The 16,889-nt window shown below is 46.7% G+C and overlaps 1 protein-coding gene across 6 annotated transcripts in view; it reads right to left on the minus strand.

Moving 5' to 3' along the window:
* Positions 1–16,889, minus strand: part of FCHO1 (FCH and mu domain containing endocytic adaptor 1) — a 325,680-nt gene that overhangs the window by 277,612 nt on the left and 31,179 nt on the right. For all 6 annotated transcript variants that reach the window (XM_063914421.1, XM_063914420.1, XM_063914422.1 and 3 more), the window contains one exon: positions 14,865–14,956. In XM_063914421.1, the coding sequence (XP_063770491.1) occupies positions 14,865–14,956 (92 nt within the window). The remainder of the gene's footprint in view (positions 1–14,864; positions 14,957–16,889) is intronic.

Consider the following 16,889-nt stretch of genomic DNA (forward strand, 5'->3'; position numbering starts at 1 on the left):
ACCTCTGTAGGGGCAGCACTTCCCCGCATGCAGCCAGGAGTCTCAAGCAGAAGGAAATGGCGCCTCTGAGCCGCTGGTCCCGCTCTCCGGGAAGCCCCGCCCACTTAATGGCGCACGGTCCCCTGTACATAATTATATTGCCATTTGTCACCAAAACGCAGAAAACAGGGCTAAAACCCCTTTCTGTACCAACGCCAGTGTGGGTGTCTGCAGCGGGCAAGTGGGGTATAGACGGGTGCACTAGGAGCCACTGGCACTTTAAGAGTTTGAGAGTGTGGGCTGGCTCCTCCCACTATGCCCCTCCTATCAGACTCAGTCTAGAAACTGTGCCCGAGGAGATGGACAACTTCGAGAGAATCTCACACAGATAGTGGTGAGATTCACACCAGCTCACACATAAGGCAAAACAAGCTAACCTGCTTGAAACAATTCAGCAACAGCTGAACAACAGTACTTAACCAAGTAACAATGCAGTACTGAACCAAGGAACATCTGCAGGAAAACGAAGCGCTGGGCGGGCGCCCAGCATCCTCTACGGACTATGAGAAAAGGATTTACCGGTAGGTAATTAAAATCCTGTTTTCTGTTATGCCCTAGAGGATGCTGGGGTCCACATTAGTACCATGGGGATGTACAAAAGCTCCCAGTACAGGAGGAGGAGCGCTGAGGCTCCTGCAGAACAGATTGACCAAACTTTAGGTCCACAGAGGCCAAAGTATCGAACTTGTAGAACTTAGCAAACGTGTTCGACCCTGACCAAGTTGCTGTTCGGCAAAGTTGTAAAGCAGAGACACTCCGGGCAGCCACCCAGGAAGAGCCCACCTTATGAGTAGAGTGAGCCTTAACAGATTTTGGACACGGCAATCCTGCAGTAGAATAAGCATGCTGGATAGTGAACCTGATCAAGCGAGAAATCGTCTGCTTAGAAGCAGGACACCCAATCTTGTTGGGGTCATAAAAGGACAAACAGAGAATCCGACTTTCTGTGACGAGAAGTTCTCTTCACATAAATCTTCAAAGCCCTCACAACATCCAAGGACTTTGAGGTGAGGAGTCTGTAACCACTGGTACAGCAATAGGTTGGTTCATATGAAAAGTCGACACAACCTTCGGAAGAACTTGCTGATGCGTCCTGAGCTCAGCTCTATCTTCATGGAAAATTAAGTAGGGGCTTTTGCAGGACAAAGCCCCCAATTCAGACACACGCCTAGCAGAAGCTAATGCCAACAGTGTGACCGCATTCCAAGTGAGAAACTTGACCTCAACCTCCTGTAAAGGCTCGAACCAATCTGATTGCAGGAACTGCAACACTACGTTAAGATACCAAGGTGCCGTAGGAGGCACAAAGGGAGGCTGGATGTGCAGAGCCCCTTTCAAGAAAGTCTGAACCTCAGGGAGGGAAGCCAACTGTTTCTGGAAGAAAACGGACAAGGCCGAAATCTGGACTTTTATGGAGCCCAAAAGTAGGCCCACATCCACACCTGCTTGCAGGAAGAGGAGAAACCGCCCAAGCTGAAACTCCACCGTAGGAAACTTCTTGGATTCACACCAAGACACATACTTTTTCCAAATGCGATGGTAATGTTTAGACGTTACTCCTTTCTTAGCTTGGATCAGGGTAGGAATAACCTTTTTCGGAATGCCTTTCCGAGCCAAGATCTGGCGTTCAACCTCCATACCGTCAAACATAGCCGCGGTAAGTATTGATAAGCGAACGGCCCCTGTTGCAGAAGGTCCTCCCGAAGAGGAATAGGCCTCGGATCATCCTGCAGTAACTCCAGAAGATCTGCGTACCAAGCACTCCTTGGCCAGTCCGGAGCAATGAGAATCGCCTGAACTCTTGTTCTTTTTAAAAGTTTTAGAATCCTTGGGATGTGTAGGAGTGGAGGGAACACATACACCGACTGGAAGATCCACGTAGCCACCAGTGCGTCCACCGCCACTGCCTGTGGGTCTCTCGACCTGGAACAGAACCTGTGAAGCTTCTTGTTGAGGCGGGAGACCATGTCTATGTGAGGTACACCCCAAAGACTTGTCACCTCTGCGAACACCTCTGGGTGCAGTTCCCACTCTCCCGGATGTAGATAGTGTCTACTGAGGAAGTCCACTTCCCAATTGACCACTCCTGGAATGAAGATTGCCGACAGCGCTATTGCATGTCTTTCTGCCCAGAGGAGGATCTTTGTTACATCTGTCATTGCAGCTCTGCTCTTCGTTCCACCTTGTCGGTTGATGTAGGCCACCGTCGTTACATTGTCCGACTGCACCTGAATGGCCTGACCTTGCAGAAGATGTGCCACTTGTAGAAGGTCGTTGAATACGGCTCTCAATTCCAGAATGTTTATTGGAAGGATGGATTCCAGACTTGACCACCTTCCTTGGAAGTTATCCCCTCGGGTTACCGCGCCCTAACCTCTGAGACTTGCATCCGTGGTTAGAAGGATCCAGTTCTGAATCCCAAACCTGCGACCCTCGAGAAGGTGAGGTATTTGCAGCCTCCAAAGGAGTGAAATCCTGGCTTTCGGCGATAGGCGTATCCTCTGGTGCATGTGTAGGTGGGATCCCGACCACTTGTCCAGAAGATCCAGTTGGAAGGACCGTGCATGAAATCTTCCGTACTGTAGAGCCTCATAGGAGGCAACCATCTTCCCCAGAAGACGAATGCACTGATGAACAGATACCCGGGTAGGCTTCAAGACATCTCGGACCATTGTTTGTATCACCAACGCTTTTTCCAGTGGTAGAAATACCCTCTGCACTTCCGTGTCGAGGATCATCCCTAGGAAAGACAATCTCCTTGTCAACTCCAAATGTGACTTTGGAAGATTCAGGATCCAACCATGATCCCGGAGCAGTCAAGTTGTGAGAACAATGGACTGCAACAACTTCTCCCTGGATGATGCTTTTATCAGCAGATCGTCCAGATATGGAATTATGTTCACTCCCTGCTTGCGGAGCAGAAGCATTATTACTGCCATTACTTTGGTGAATACCCTCGGTGCCGTGGATAGGCCGAATGGCAGCGCCTGGAACGGACAGTGACAGTCCAACAGCACAAACCTGAGATAAGCCTGGTGTGGCGGCCAAATAAGAATGTGAAGGTATGCATCCTTGATATCTAAGGATACCAGGAATTCCCCCTCCTCCAGACCCGAGATCACCACTCTCAGAGATTCCATCTTGAACTTGAATTCCCTCAAATATGCATTTAACGATTTGAGGTTCAATATTGGTCTGACCGAACAGTCCAGCTTTGGTACCACAAAAAGGTTTGCGTAGTAACCCTTGTTTTCCAGATGAGGTGGAACTGGAACAATGACATTTGCCCTTTCCAATTTTTTAATGGCTTCCTGTAAGATAGCCATTTCTGTCAGCAAAGCTGGTACTCCTGATTTGAAAAATCTGTGAGGTGAGAGCTCTTGAAACTCCAGTCTGTACCCCCTGAGATACAATATCTTGTACTCAGGGGTCCAGGCCTGAGGACGCCCAGACCTGACTGAAATTTCTTAGATGTGCTCCCACCTGCCCGACCTCCATGCTGGTATGTCCGTCATGCTGAGGATTTTGAGGAAACAGAACCCAGCTTCTATTCCTGGGAACCTGCCGGTGCAGGTTTTCTGGATTTTCCCCGACCACCTCTGAAGAAGGTGAAAAGAGACTTGGACTTCTTAACCTTTGCAGTCCGAAAGGACTGCATTGTAGATGCAGAGAAGGATTTTTTTGGCATCGGAGTGGCTGAGGGAAGAAAGGTTGACTTACCCGCGGTTGCCATGGAGATCCACGCATCCAAAGCTTCCCAAATAGAGCCGGACTTGTGAAGGGTAGGTTCTCCACACTCTTCTTGGATTCCGCATCCACAGACCATTGTCGCAGCCAGAGTCCCCTGCGTGCCGAGACAGCCATGGAAGACGTCCGTGCAGTTAGACTACCATGGTCCTTCATGGCCACCACCATGAAACCCGCAGAATCCTGTATGTGACGTAAACACATTTCAATGTCTCTTCTATCCATAGTATCTAAATCCTCTAGTAACGTGCCTGACCACTTTACTATGGCTTTAGAAATCCATGCACAAGCAATAGTGGGCCTAAGTGCCACGCCTGAAGCAGTGTATATAGATTTGAGCGTAGTCTCAATCATGCAGTCTGCTGGTTCTTTCAAAGCGGTAGACCCAGGGACAGGTAAAACCACCTTCATAGACAATCTAAAACAGGCCCGGCCAACCTGTGGCTCTACAGCTGTTGTAAAACTACAAGTCCCATCATGCTTTGCCACAGTTTTGCTATCAGGGAATGCTAAACTGTGGCAGGGCATGCTGGGATGTGTAGTTTCACAACATCTGGAGAGCCACAGGTTGGCCAGGCCTGATCTAGAAACAAAAGTGTCTACTATAGGAGTGTTTTCCCACTTTTTCCTATCCTCTTCAGGGAAAGGAAAAGCAACCAGAACTCTTTGGGATCTGGAATTTTTTCTCCGGGTTTTCCCAGGATTTTTCAAATAATGCGTTTAATTCCCTAGACGCAGGGAAGGTAAGGGAGACTTTTTTTTATAGTCTGTAAAGTAAGCCTCCCCGACCTGTTCAGGTACCTTGTCAGTAATGTGTAAAATGTTCCGAATGGCCTCAATCATTAGCTGCACCCCTTTATCAAGGGATGCCTCCCCCCGCAGTATATCCCCATCACAGTCACCTGTATCAGAGTCGGTATCCATGTCGACTTGCATTACCTGGGCAAGAGCACGCTTCTTTGGGCATATACTAGGAGAGTTTGTTGAGGTAGTGGGAGTAGAATACGACAAAACCTCTACAGTGTTTTTTTTAAAACCTGTGTGTTCAGTCTCATAATCCGCTATCCTAGACGAAATCTGGGATATCATACCCTTAATAGAAGCCACCCACTGGGGTTCGGATTCAGAGGGCTGAGACAGTATACTGCATTCCTGAGTACATGGAGTAGACTCTTCTGGAGAAGATACATACTCTGCAGCACAAGATACAGAGTCCCTAGACATGCTAATGTGAGATATATAGCATACACACACAGGAAAATGTCAAACACAGTTTCCTCCCCAAGTACCTTCAGAAGGACACAGAGTTAGGGAGCCAACACACACAGCGTCCCAGTAGACAGTTATAATAATAAATGCCTGACGCTGACTGAGTAACCTAAACAGACTACACAGTAATGTGAATAAACACTCTCCCTCTCCCCCACCCTTCCTTCTATAACCCCCTGGTACCGCACAGGATAGCTGGAGTTATGTGGAGGGTCAGCGCTCCCTGTCAGCATCTCTGTAGTATGATCTGCAGGGAGAAAATGGCACTGGCGAGTGCTGGATCCGCTCAGAGGAAAAGCTCTGCCCCCTAAAATGACGCATCTTCCCGCACTTATACAGATTATACTGGCCTGAGGTAATGGCGCTAGCACTAGTACAGATGTCCCTGATCGCAATAGTGACCAGTGTAAGGGTGTTTGCGCTGGCCCAGGGCGCCCCTCACATTGTACCTCCGAGCCCTCCGGAGCGCAGCCCACCCTGATGCCGCCATTCTCACCGGCTCCCCGCTTATCGGGGCACTGGCGTCCTACTCACCACCAATGTCTTCTGGCTCTGTTAAGGGGTGGCGGCAGTGCTGCGGGAGCGAGCGGTCGCCTCGGGGGCTTGCAATCGACACCCTAGGGAGCTCAGTGTCCTGTCAGCGGAGATAGGGGCCATTAACCTCAGAGGGTTGGATCCTACTCCCCCCCCCTAAGTCCCACGAAGCAGGGAGGCTGTTGCCAGCAGCCTCCTTGTACCTAACTCTTTTAAAAAAAAAAAAAAAAAAACACTAAAAACTCTTAGGAGCTCCCCTAGCTGTGACCGGCTCCACCGGGCACATTTTCTAAACTGGGATTGGTAGGAGGGGCATAGAGGGAGGAGCCAGCCCACACTATTAAACTCTTAAAGTGCTCATGGCTCCTAGTGGACCCATCTATACCCCATGGTACTAATGTGGACCCCAGCATTCTCTAGGACGTAAGAAATACCGTTTTGAAGAAAACTCTCTGGAGCTCCAGAGAATGCACCAGGCTCCTTGGGCACATTTTTCTAAACTGAGTCTGCAGGAGGAGCATAGAGGGGAGGAGCCAGCGCACACTGAAGATTTCTAAGTGCCAGGATCCAATGGACCCAATCTATACGCCATGATACCAATACCATCCCAGTATCCCCTAGTACGTTAGAGAAAACTCTGGCGTATACGTTAGTATGATAGTTAATGGTACCCCCCATTTCATTTTTCATTTGTGCTTTGATTATAAGGAATCTGGTCTACTGGTAGACAGTAACCATGTCAGCACCTCAATGTGAACATCAGAACATCAACATGGTTCAAAATACAGGCACCAGGTCTACAATGTCAACATAGGAAAGGTCTCCATGTGAAAGGTCACCAGTTTCAGGATATTGATGGCTAAAATTAGACCCGTGGGGTGAGAGGAGGGGGAAGGGGTGCCACAAGTGGTCCACAGCGCCGTACGTACGGCAACAGTAGGATGGTACACAGAACACTGCATAACATTGCAGTAACAAAGACATAAACAGAGCACATGTAACACATGTAACAATCACCACCACAATTCAGATGTGAAGGTGAGTGAGGGAGGTGGAACCTGTCTTCAATAGTGACGGCACGACTAGCAGGAGCAGAGCTGCTGGAAGAGATTAACGGCTGGGAGCATACAGGGAGGAGAACCCACCTCCTAGGGGCTTACAATATATGGGAGTGGGGAGACTGACAGATGACATAAGGGGTGAGCATGAGGTTGGGGACCTGAGGGTAGAAGGTAGGCGAGGTAAAGATAACTGAGGTAGAAGGGTGGAGCGAGAGACCTGGTGACAATTTATATATTAAAGTTTACCAAGGAGAATATATCTATACATCCGCCATAGGTCAACTATACTATTTTTAGGACATAGTACGCCTAGTACCATAAATTATTTTTGTTTCTCCTTAATTTATACATACAAGTCCCCAGAATCACCACCCTGGAAGCGGTGTGTGTAATCCTAATATAATTAGCGGATTATTAATCACAATTATTTTGTGGAAATTTGGTTTTAATCTCTAAAAAGATTACATTGTAGACCACATGAAAGTCCAAACAAGGAGATCAATAAGTCATGAAAACTGTAAGCAAAGGCTTACCATTCTGACTGGCAGACTTAATTCCAGATCCTGATTAAAAAGACCAAAACCCCTGCTCTTGATGATGGGGGTGATGGCACTTGAGGTAAGGCAAGTCTGAGGGACTTTGAAGCTACTGCTTTAAAGCATCTAAGTATATATTCAGACAGGCTTGTTTTTATAGTATGCTTAACGCAATTTGACCCTTTATAAGCATTTTTATGACTCCTTTTCAAGCAAATAGAGGGATATTTGGATACAAGCTCTTTTATTTAAGTTAGGGCTCGGTACCAATATGGAACCTTTGCAGTGCCTCTTTTGCCAAACTCCTGGATACAGGATATATACACACATAGGGGCCCATTTATCAAGCCTTGGAGAGTGATAAACTACATGGTGATAAAGTACAAGATAATCAGCGCCTAATTGCCATGTTACACGTTGTGTTTTAAAAAAAAAAGACAGTTAGGAGATGATTGGTTAGAACTTTATCACCGTGCAATTTATCACTCTCCAATGCTTGATAAATCAGGGCAATAGTACACAGTTTATCACTTTAAGGCTCTTTGCGTAGGTTTACTGAACAGTTACATGTACAAACTTGGTAAATGGACCTGTCAACACATTTCTGTTATTTGTACCTTATGTCTGTAGCCAGTTCTCACTGGTTTTCCACAATACTTCTATGGTATCCAAATCATTCTAGTGTATTTGAGCACCATCACTGTGCAATTGCTATTATATATAGATCCGTTAAATAACTTTAGAAAGTGTAATATGTAAATATTGGTATCCATAAAAATAATAATTGCACTAGGTAAACAAGCAACGTTAGATTGCAGTATGGAACCCTAAATACTGTAAAGCCAAGCAGCAACATGGACTTCATACCATATATACATTAAGTAAAAATAAGAATTTACTTACCGATAATTCTATTTCTCATAGTCCGTAGTGGATGCTGGGGACTCCGTCAGGACCATGGGGAATAGCGGGCTCCGCAGGAGACAGGGCACATCTAAAAAAGCTTTTAGGTCACATGGTGCGTACTGGCTCCTCCCCCTATGACCCTCCTCCAAGCCTCAGTTAGGTACTGTGCCCGGACGAGCGTACACAATAAGGAAGGATCTTGAATCCCGGGTAAGACTCATACCAGCCACACCAATCACACCGTACAACTTGTGATCTGAACCCAGTTAACAGTATGATAACAAAACGAAGTAGCCTCTGAAAAGATGGCTCACAACAACAGTAATAACCCGATTTTGTAACAATAACTATGTACAAGCATTGCAGACAATCCGCACTTGGGATGGGCGCCCAGCATCCACTACGGACTATGAGAAATAGAATTATCGGTAAGTAAATTCTTATTTTCTCTAACGTCCTAGTGGATGCTGGGGACTCCGTCAGGACCATGGGGATTATACCAAAGCTCCCAAACGGGCGGGAGAGTGCGGATGACTCTGCAGCACCGAATGAGAAAACTCCAGGTCCTCTTTAGCCAGAGTATCAAATTTGTAAAATTTTACAAACGTGTTCTCCCCTGACCACGTAGCTGCTCGGCAAAGTTGTAATGCCGAGACCCCTCGGGCAGCCGCCCAAGATGAGCCCACCTTCCTTGTGGAGTGGGCCTTTACAGATTTAGGCAGTGGCACGCCTGCCACAGAATGTGCAAGTTGGATTGTGCTACAGATCCAACGTGCAATCGTCTGTTTAGACGCAGGAGCACCCATCTTGTTGGGTGCATACAATGTAAACAACGAGTCAGTTTTTCTGACTCCAGCTGTCCTTGAAATATATATTTTTAATGCTCTGACAACGTCCAGTAACTTGGAGTCCTCCAAGTCGCTAGTAGCCGCAGGCACCACAATAGGCTGGTTCAAGTGAAATGCCGAAACCACCTTAGGGAGAAATTGAGGACGTGTCCTCAATTCTGCCCTGTCCGAATGGAATATCAGATATGGGCTCTTGTATGACAAAGCTGCCAACTCTGAAACTCTCCTGGCAGAAGCCAGGGCCAACAGCATGGTTACCTTCCATGTAAGGTATTTTAATTCTACCGATTTTAACGGCTCAAACCAATGAGATTTGAGAAAATTTAGAACCACGTTCAAATCCCACGGTGCCACTGGAGGCACTATTGGGGGTTGTATATGTAGTACACCTTTTACAAAAGTTTGTACTTCAGGCACTGACGCCAATTCCTTCTGGAAGAAAATTGATAAGGCCGAAATTTGAACTTTAATGGACCCCAATTTTAGGCCCATAGACAATCCTGCTTGCAGGAAATGTAAGAATCGACCCAATTGAAATTCTTCCGTTGGAGCCTTCCTGGCCTCACACCACGCAACATATTTTCGCCAAATGCGGTGATAATGTTGTACAGTCACTTCCTTTCTAGCCTTAATCAAGGTAGGAATAACTTCCTCTGGAATGCCCTTTTCTTTTAGAATCCGGCGTTCAACCGCCATGCCGTCAAACGCAGACGCGGTAAGTCTTGGAACATACAAGGTCCCTGCTGAAGCAGATCCCTTCTTAGAGGTAGAGGCCACGGATCCTCCGTGAGCATCTCTTGAAGTTCCGGATACCAAGTTCTTCTTGGCCAGTCCGGAGCCACCAGTATTGTTCTTACTCCTCTTTTCCGTATAATTCTCAGTACCTTTGGTATGAGAGGCAGAGGAGGGAACACATACACTGACTGGTACACCCACGGTGTTACCAGAGCGTCCACAGCTATTGCCTGAGGGTCTCTTGACCTGGCGCAATACCTGTCCAATTTTTTGTTGAGGCGAGACGCCATCATGTCCACCTTTGGTTTTTCCCAACGGTTCACAATCATGTGGAAAACTTCTGGATGAAGTCCCCACTCTCCCGGGTGAAGGTCGTGTCTGCTGAGGAAATCTGCTTCCCAGTTGTCCACTCCCGGGATGAACACTGCTATGACATGATTCTCCGCCCAGCGCAGAATCCTTGCAGCTTCTGCCATTGCACTCCTGCTTCTCGTGCCGCCTTGTCTGTTTACGTGGGCGACTGCCGTGATGTTGTCGGACTGGATCAACACCGGCTGACCCTGAAGCAGCGGTTTTGCCAGACTTAGAGCATTGTAGATCGCTCTTAGCTCCAGTATATTTATGTGAAGAGACGTCTCCAGGTTTGACCACACGCCCTGGAAGTTTCTTCCCTTTGTGACTGCTCCCCAACCTCGTAGGCTGGCATCCGTAGTCACCAGGACCCAGTCCTGTATGCCGAATCTGCGGCCCACTAGCAGATGGGCAGTCTGCAACCACCACAGGAGAGACAACCTTGTTCTCGGTGACAGTGTTATCCGCTGATGCATGTGCAGATGCGATCCGGACCATTTGTCCAACAGATCCCACTGAAATGTCCGTGCATGGAATCTGCCGAATGGAATCGCTTCGTACGAAGCCACCATCTTTCCCAGGACTCTTGTGCATTGATGTACTGACACAGTTCCTGGTTTTAGGAGGTTCCTGACAAGTTCGGATAACTCCCTTGCTTTCTCTTCCGGGAGAAATACCTTTTTCTGAACCGTGTCCAGAATCATACCCAGGAACAGCAGATGCGTTGTCGGGGTCAATTGAGATTTTGGAAGATTTAGAATCCACCCGTGTTGCTGAAGCACTACTTGTGTTAGCGCCACACCGACTTCCAGCTGTTCTCTGGACTTTGCCCTTATCAGGAGATCGTCCAAGTAAGGGATAATTAATACGCCTTTTCTTCGTAGAAGAACCATCATTTCGGTCATTACCTTGGTAAAGACCCGAGGGGCCGTGGACAAACCAAACGGCAGAGTTTGAAACTGATAATGACAGTCTTGTATCACGAACCTGAGATACCCTTGGTGTGAGGGGTAAATCGGGACATGTAGATAAGCATCTTTTATGTCCAAGGATACCATGAAGTCTCCTTCTTCCAGATTCGCTATCACTGCCCTGAGTGACTCCATCTTGAACTTGAATTTCTGTATGTACAGGTTCAAGGATTTCAGATTTAGAATAGGCCTTACCGAACCGTCCGGTTTCGGTACCACAAATAGAGTGGAATAATACCCCTTTCCCTGTTGTAGGAGGGGTACCTTGACTATCACCTGCTGAGAATACAGCTTGTGAATGGCTTCCAAAACCGACGTCCTTTCTGAGGGAGACGTTGGTAAAGCAGACTTTAGGAACCGGCGAGGGGGAAACCTTTCGAACTCCAGCATGTAACCCTGAGATATTATCTGCAGGACCCACGGGTCCACTTGTGAGTGAGCCCATTGATTGCTGAAAATCTTGAGTCGACCCCCCACCGTTCCTGAGTCCGCTTGTAAAGCCCCAGCGTCATGCTGATGGCTTTGTAGAAGCCGGGGCGGGCTTCTGTTCCTGGGCAGGGGCTGCCCTTTCTTACCCTTTCCTCTGCCTCTCGGCAGATAAGACTGTCCTTTTGGTCGCTTTTTATAGGAGCGAAAGGACTGCGGCTGAAAAGACGGTGTCTTTTTCTGTTGTGAAGGGGTCTGAGGTAAAAAGGTGGATTTGCCGGCAGTTGCCGTGGTCACCAGGTCCGAAAGACCGACCCCAAACAATTCCTCTCCTTTATATGGCAATACTTCCATATGCCTCTTGGAATCCGCATCACCTGACCACTGTCGCGTCCATAAACTTCTTCTGGCAGATATGGACATCGCGGTTACTCTTGATGCTAGAGTACAAACATCCCTCTGAGCATCTCGCATATAAAGAAAAGCATCCTTTAATTGCTCTAGAGTCAATAAAATACTGTCCCTATCCAGGGTCTCAATATTTTCAGTCAGAGAATCCAACCACACTACCCCAGCACTGCACATCCAGGCTGAGGCTATTGCCGGTCGCAGTATAACACCAGTATGTGTGTATATACTCTTCAGTGTAGTTTCCAGCCTCCTATCTGCTGGATCCTTGAGGGCGGCCGTATCAGGAGACGGCAACGCCACTTGCTTTGATAAACGTGTGAGCGCCTTATCCACCCTAGGGGGTGTTTCCCAGCGCGCCCTAACCTCTGGTGGGAAAGGGTATAATGCCAATAACTTCTTTGAAATTAGCAATTTTCTATCGGGGGTAACCCACGCTTCATCACACACATCATTCAATTCCTCTGATTCTGGGAAAAATACAGGTAGTTTTTTCACCCCCCACATAATACCCCTTTTTGAGGTACCAGCAGTATCAGAGATCTGCAACGCCTCCTTCATTGCCGTGATCATATAACGTGTGGCCCTATTGGAAAATACGTTTGTTTCTTCACCGTCGACACTAGATTCATCTGTGTCGGTACCCGTGTCGACTGACTGAGGTAAAGGACGTTTTACAGCCCCTGACGGTGTCTGAGACGCCTGAACCGGTACTAACTGGTTTGCCGGGCGTCTTATTTCGTCAACTGACTTTTGTAGTGTGTTGACATTATCACGTAATTCCATAACTAAAGCCATCCATTCCGGTGTCGACTCCCTAGGGGGTGACATTACCATCATCGGCAATTGCTCTGCCTCCACACCAACATCGTCCTCATACATGTCGACACACACGTACCGACACACAGCAGCCACACAGGGAATGCTCTAATCGAAGACAGGACCCCTTAGCCCTTTGGGGAGACAGAGGGAGAGTTTGCCAGCACACACCAAAAGCGCTATAAATGTATATAAACAACCCTAGAAGGTGTTGTTTACTATATATGCGCTCTTAATATATAAATATCGCCAATTTATGCCCCCCTTCTCTTTGTTACCCTGTTTCTGTAGTGCAGTGCAGGGGAGAGTCCTGGGAGCCTTCCTCACCAGCGGAGCTGAGCAGGAAAATGGCGCTGAGTGCTGAGGAGAATAAGCTCCGCCCCTTTTTCGGCGGGCTTTTTCTCCCGGTTTTTAAGAAACTGGCCTGGGTTAAACTACATACATATAGCCTTAATGGGTATATGTGATGTATTTATTTTGCCACTAAAGGTAATTATATTGCTGCCCAGGGCGCCCCCAGCAGCGCCCTGCACCCTCCGTGACTGAGTCAGTGAGCCGTGTGACAACAATGGCGCACAGCTGCAGTGCTGTGCGCTACCTTCATGAAGACTGTGGAGTCTTCTGCCGCCTGTTTTCCGGACCTCCGTTCTGCCGTCTCTTCAGCGTCTGTAAGGGGGATCGGCGGCGCGGCTCCGGGACGAACCCCAGGCTGACCTGTGTTCCGACTCCCTCTGGAGCTAAGTGTCCAGTAGCCTAAGACTCCAATCCATCCTGCACGCAGGTGAGTTGGAAATCTCTCCCCTAAGTCCCTCGATGCAGTGATCCTGTTGCCAGCAGGAATCACTGAAATTGAAACCTAAAAAAAAACTTTTCTAAACAGCTCTTTAGGAGAGCCACCTAGATTGCACCCTCTCGGACGGGCACAAAAACCTAACTGAGGCTTGGAGGAGGGTCATAGGGGGAGGAGCCAGTACGCACCATGTGACCTAAAAGCTTTTTTAGATGTGCCCCGTCTCCTGCGGAGCCCGCTATTCCCCATGGTCCTGACGGAGTCCCCAGCATCCACTAGGACGTTAGAGAAATAAGGTTTTGTTTAGTAACCAAATTTTTGTACAGTTAAACAAATCACAAATAACCAACTCAAACCACTAGACAAATACCAGGACTGTATTCAACCAGAAAAATAAATAAATAAAATACATAAAGATTTCTGAAAGACATAAGTAAGCGGTTTCTCCAATACATATGCATTGCACCAACAATTATCCATTAGCAAAGTACCGTGTCTTCAACTTGTAAGCAGCAACTCCCCAGGAAGAGCCACATTACACAGAATAAAACATGGGCTCTCTGATCATATAATGTTTACAGCACAATATATTTTAGGCAAGATCAAGCAAAGATCAAGCACTGATGCAGGTGGAAAGCTCAAAACAAACTGCATTTTGCATATCAGCTAATACACAAACGTATGAATTACAGTGTCCAGTGTCTACAAGTTATTGATTCTTAGTGCTAACTACTGTATTCCAGAGGGGATGCAGTCAATTTACCTACAATCAAAATACAAACAGTCAAAATACGGACAACTATTGACCAGTGGTAAATACACAGACATTAAAAATGTCAACACGGTCAATATACGGACATTTAAAATGTCGACAGGTCAAAAAAACATTTGACATGAGTTTTTCATTGAAACCAACTTGTTCATACTTTACCATCCAAGTGGACCTGGAGGGGGAATATAATAGTGTGCCGAGCGCAGCAAGGCACCGTGCCCGAAGCAAGGCGAGCCATGCAAGGGGACGCGGTACAATTATACGGTGTTCATGTTGACATACACACCCAAAAAATGTGGAAAACTCATGTCGACGTTTTGACCTGTCAACATTTTAAATGTCGATATTTTGACAGTATCCTCATTTTAAATGTCGGTATTTTAACCTTGTCGGTATTTTTACCATCGGTCAATTGTTATCGGTATTTTGACCGTCTGGATTTTAATTGTAGGTAAATCATACTGATCCCTTCCATTGCGCTAAGGGTAATTCACTAAAAAAATGATAAGACTGTTTAGCTCACCATGAACGTAAGCATTGCAAAACAAATAAACCAAAAAAAATCTAATATATTTATAATATTAAACACCTCAGCAGGATGTGTTTGTACATGCAAAACAGACATTAATCATATACAGCATAGAAATCTCACCTCTCTCGCACAAATTCGGCCAATTCCTTGATAGACAGCTGACCATGTTTCATATTGTGGTATAACACAGCAAAGCCAGAGTTTTTATCACCCTACAAACAAAATTAACAATTCACAGGATGTCATGTTTGATTAAAATAAATAAATAAATAAAAAATAAAATAAAAAAACACACACACACACACACACACACACACACACACACACACACACACACGAAAATGGGACCAAGCTAATGGTACATAAGCTATCACCAGTCTACCAGGCAAAACAAGTATTATCATACAGGTCACAAAGATAAGTAGAGTGTAGAGCGGAAGTTACACCTGAATACCGATCAACAGGGAGAAGAGAGAGAAAGCAACATTCTGAAAGGTAATGAGTGTATGTAGTGAGTAAGAAAAATAAATAAAAATAGGGGAAGGGGGGGGGACACACACATACAATGGAAAGCAGAACTGAAAACGAGAAACATCAGACAAAAATAAAAAATAACTGAAATAGCCTGTACTGTACATCCATTTCACAGTCTGCCTGCCTTCTTACAGAGAAAGTGGGGAAGAGACAGGAAATCACAGAGCACAGAACTTATAAGCAAGACAGAATCACAGATGTGCACACATGCATGGGACACCTGCAGAGAGACACAATATGGAAGGATGTCGGATGACAGAGTTGGCCTCTGGAAGGGACAATACCCGTCTGTGTACAGCTCTGTAGCACAGAATGGGCCAGTGTGCCAGGCTGAGGACCTTGTTGCCAAGGGAAACCAGTTGTTCATGGCTACTAAATCTTCGCTATGCACGTCAACCAGGCCATAGCAAACACCCACATTACCCCCAAAAAAACCTTTTGACAAAAACCAACATTATAGCAAAAATAAAACCATATACAGTATATATTTATAAAGTAAACTAAACAGTTTTAGTTGTTCTAGTTTAGGACTAAATTCAGGCAGTAATTTCCATCAGCAGCTTTTACAATTGGATTCTAGAATCTAAACAACCTTTCTTCAGTTTATTCTGCAAAGTGAAAGACTCATACACTTCAATATATTTGGTTACAATGAGGATCATTCAGGTGCGGTTGGAGTTGGTATCACTGCTGCTTCCTTGGAAGCAGCAGTGATAGCGCTGTATGGTAAAGAAGGAGGAGGAGTCTATTACAAGCAGACACCTCCTGTTGCAGTAGTGATTCGATCTGCATCTTAGGACGCAGCACTGGATCACTCACTGTAAGGCGGCTTGCGGCACCCATGGTGATGCACAAGCTGCCCGTCGCATAGGCCAGGAAATCCCTGGTCTTTTCCATCTCCCTTAACAGCCGTGAAAAATGTTTGGAGAAACGGAGGCAGTCACTGCCCCTCTCCCTGCCCCTAAATGGCACGGATAGTCAAATGCTGTAGCGCATCCATCACCGAAAGATCCATTCATGCAGAACAGGTCCTGTGCAGGCGCAAAAGTACAGATAATCCAGCAACTCCAACCACATCTGAATAATCTGATTTATGGTAAGAACTTACCTTTGTTAAATCTCTTTCTGCGAGGTACACTGGGTTCCACAGGGAATAACATCAGGGTGTAGAGTAGGATCTTGATCCGAGGCACCAACAGGCTAAAAACAGACTGTTCCCAAGATGCTCAGCGCCGCCACCTTTATAATCCCGCTTCCGTGCACAGGAGCTCAGTTCTGTTAACCAGTCCAATGCAGTAGCAAGTAAAAGACGACAACCGTTAATAGCCACATACACCACATTCTTATGACAGGAGAAGGTATCAGCAGCTAAGTGCTAAGCTAGGTATCAGAAGCTAAGTGCGTCAGGGTGGGCGCCCTGTGGAACCCAGAATACCTCGCAGAAAGATTCAAAAACGGTAAGTTTTTACCATAAATCTCCTTTTCTGCAGCGGGGTACACTGGCGTTCCACAGGGAATAACATCGAGGATGTCCTAAAGCAGTTCCTCATGGGAGGGGACGCACTGTAGCGGGCACAAGAACCCAGCGTCCAAAGGAAGCATCCTGGGAGG

Source organism: Pseudophryne corroboree, chromosome 1 (genome assembly GCF_028390025.1).
Source record: "Pseudophryne corroboree isolate aPseCor3 chromosome 1, aPseCor3.hap2, whole genome shotgun sequence".
NCBI classification, from domain to species: domain Eukaryota; kingdom Metazoa; phylum Chordata; class Amphibia; order Anura; family Myobatrachidae; genus Pseudophryne; species Pseudophryne corroboree.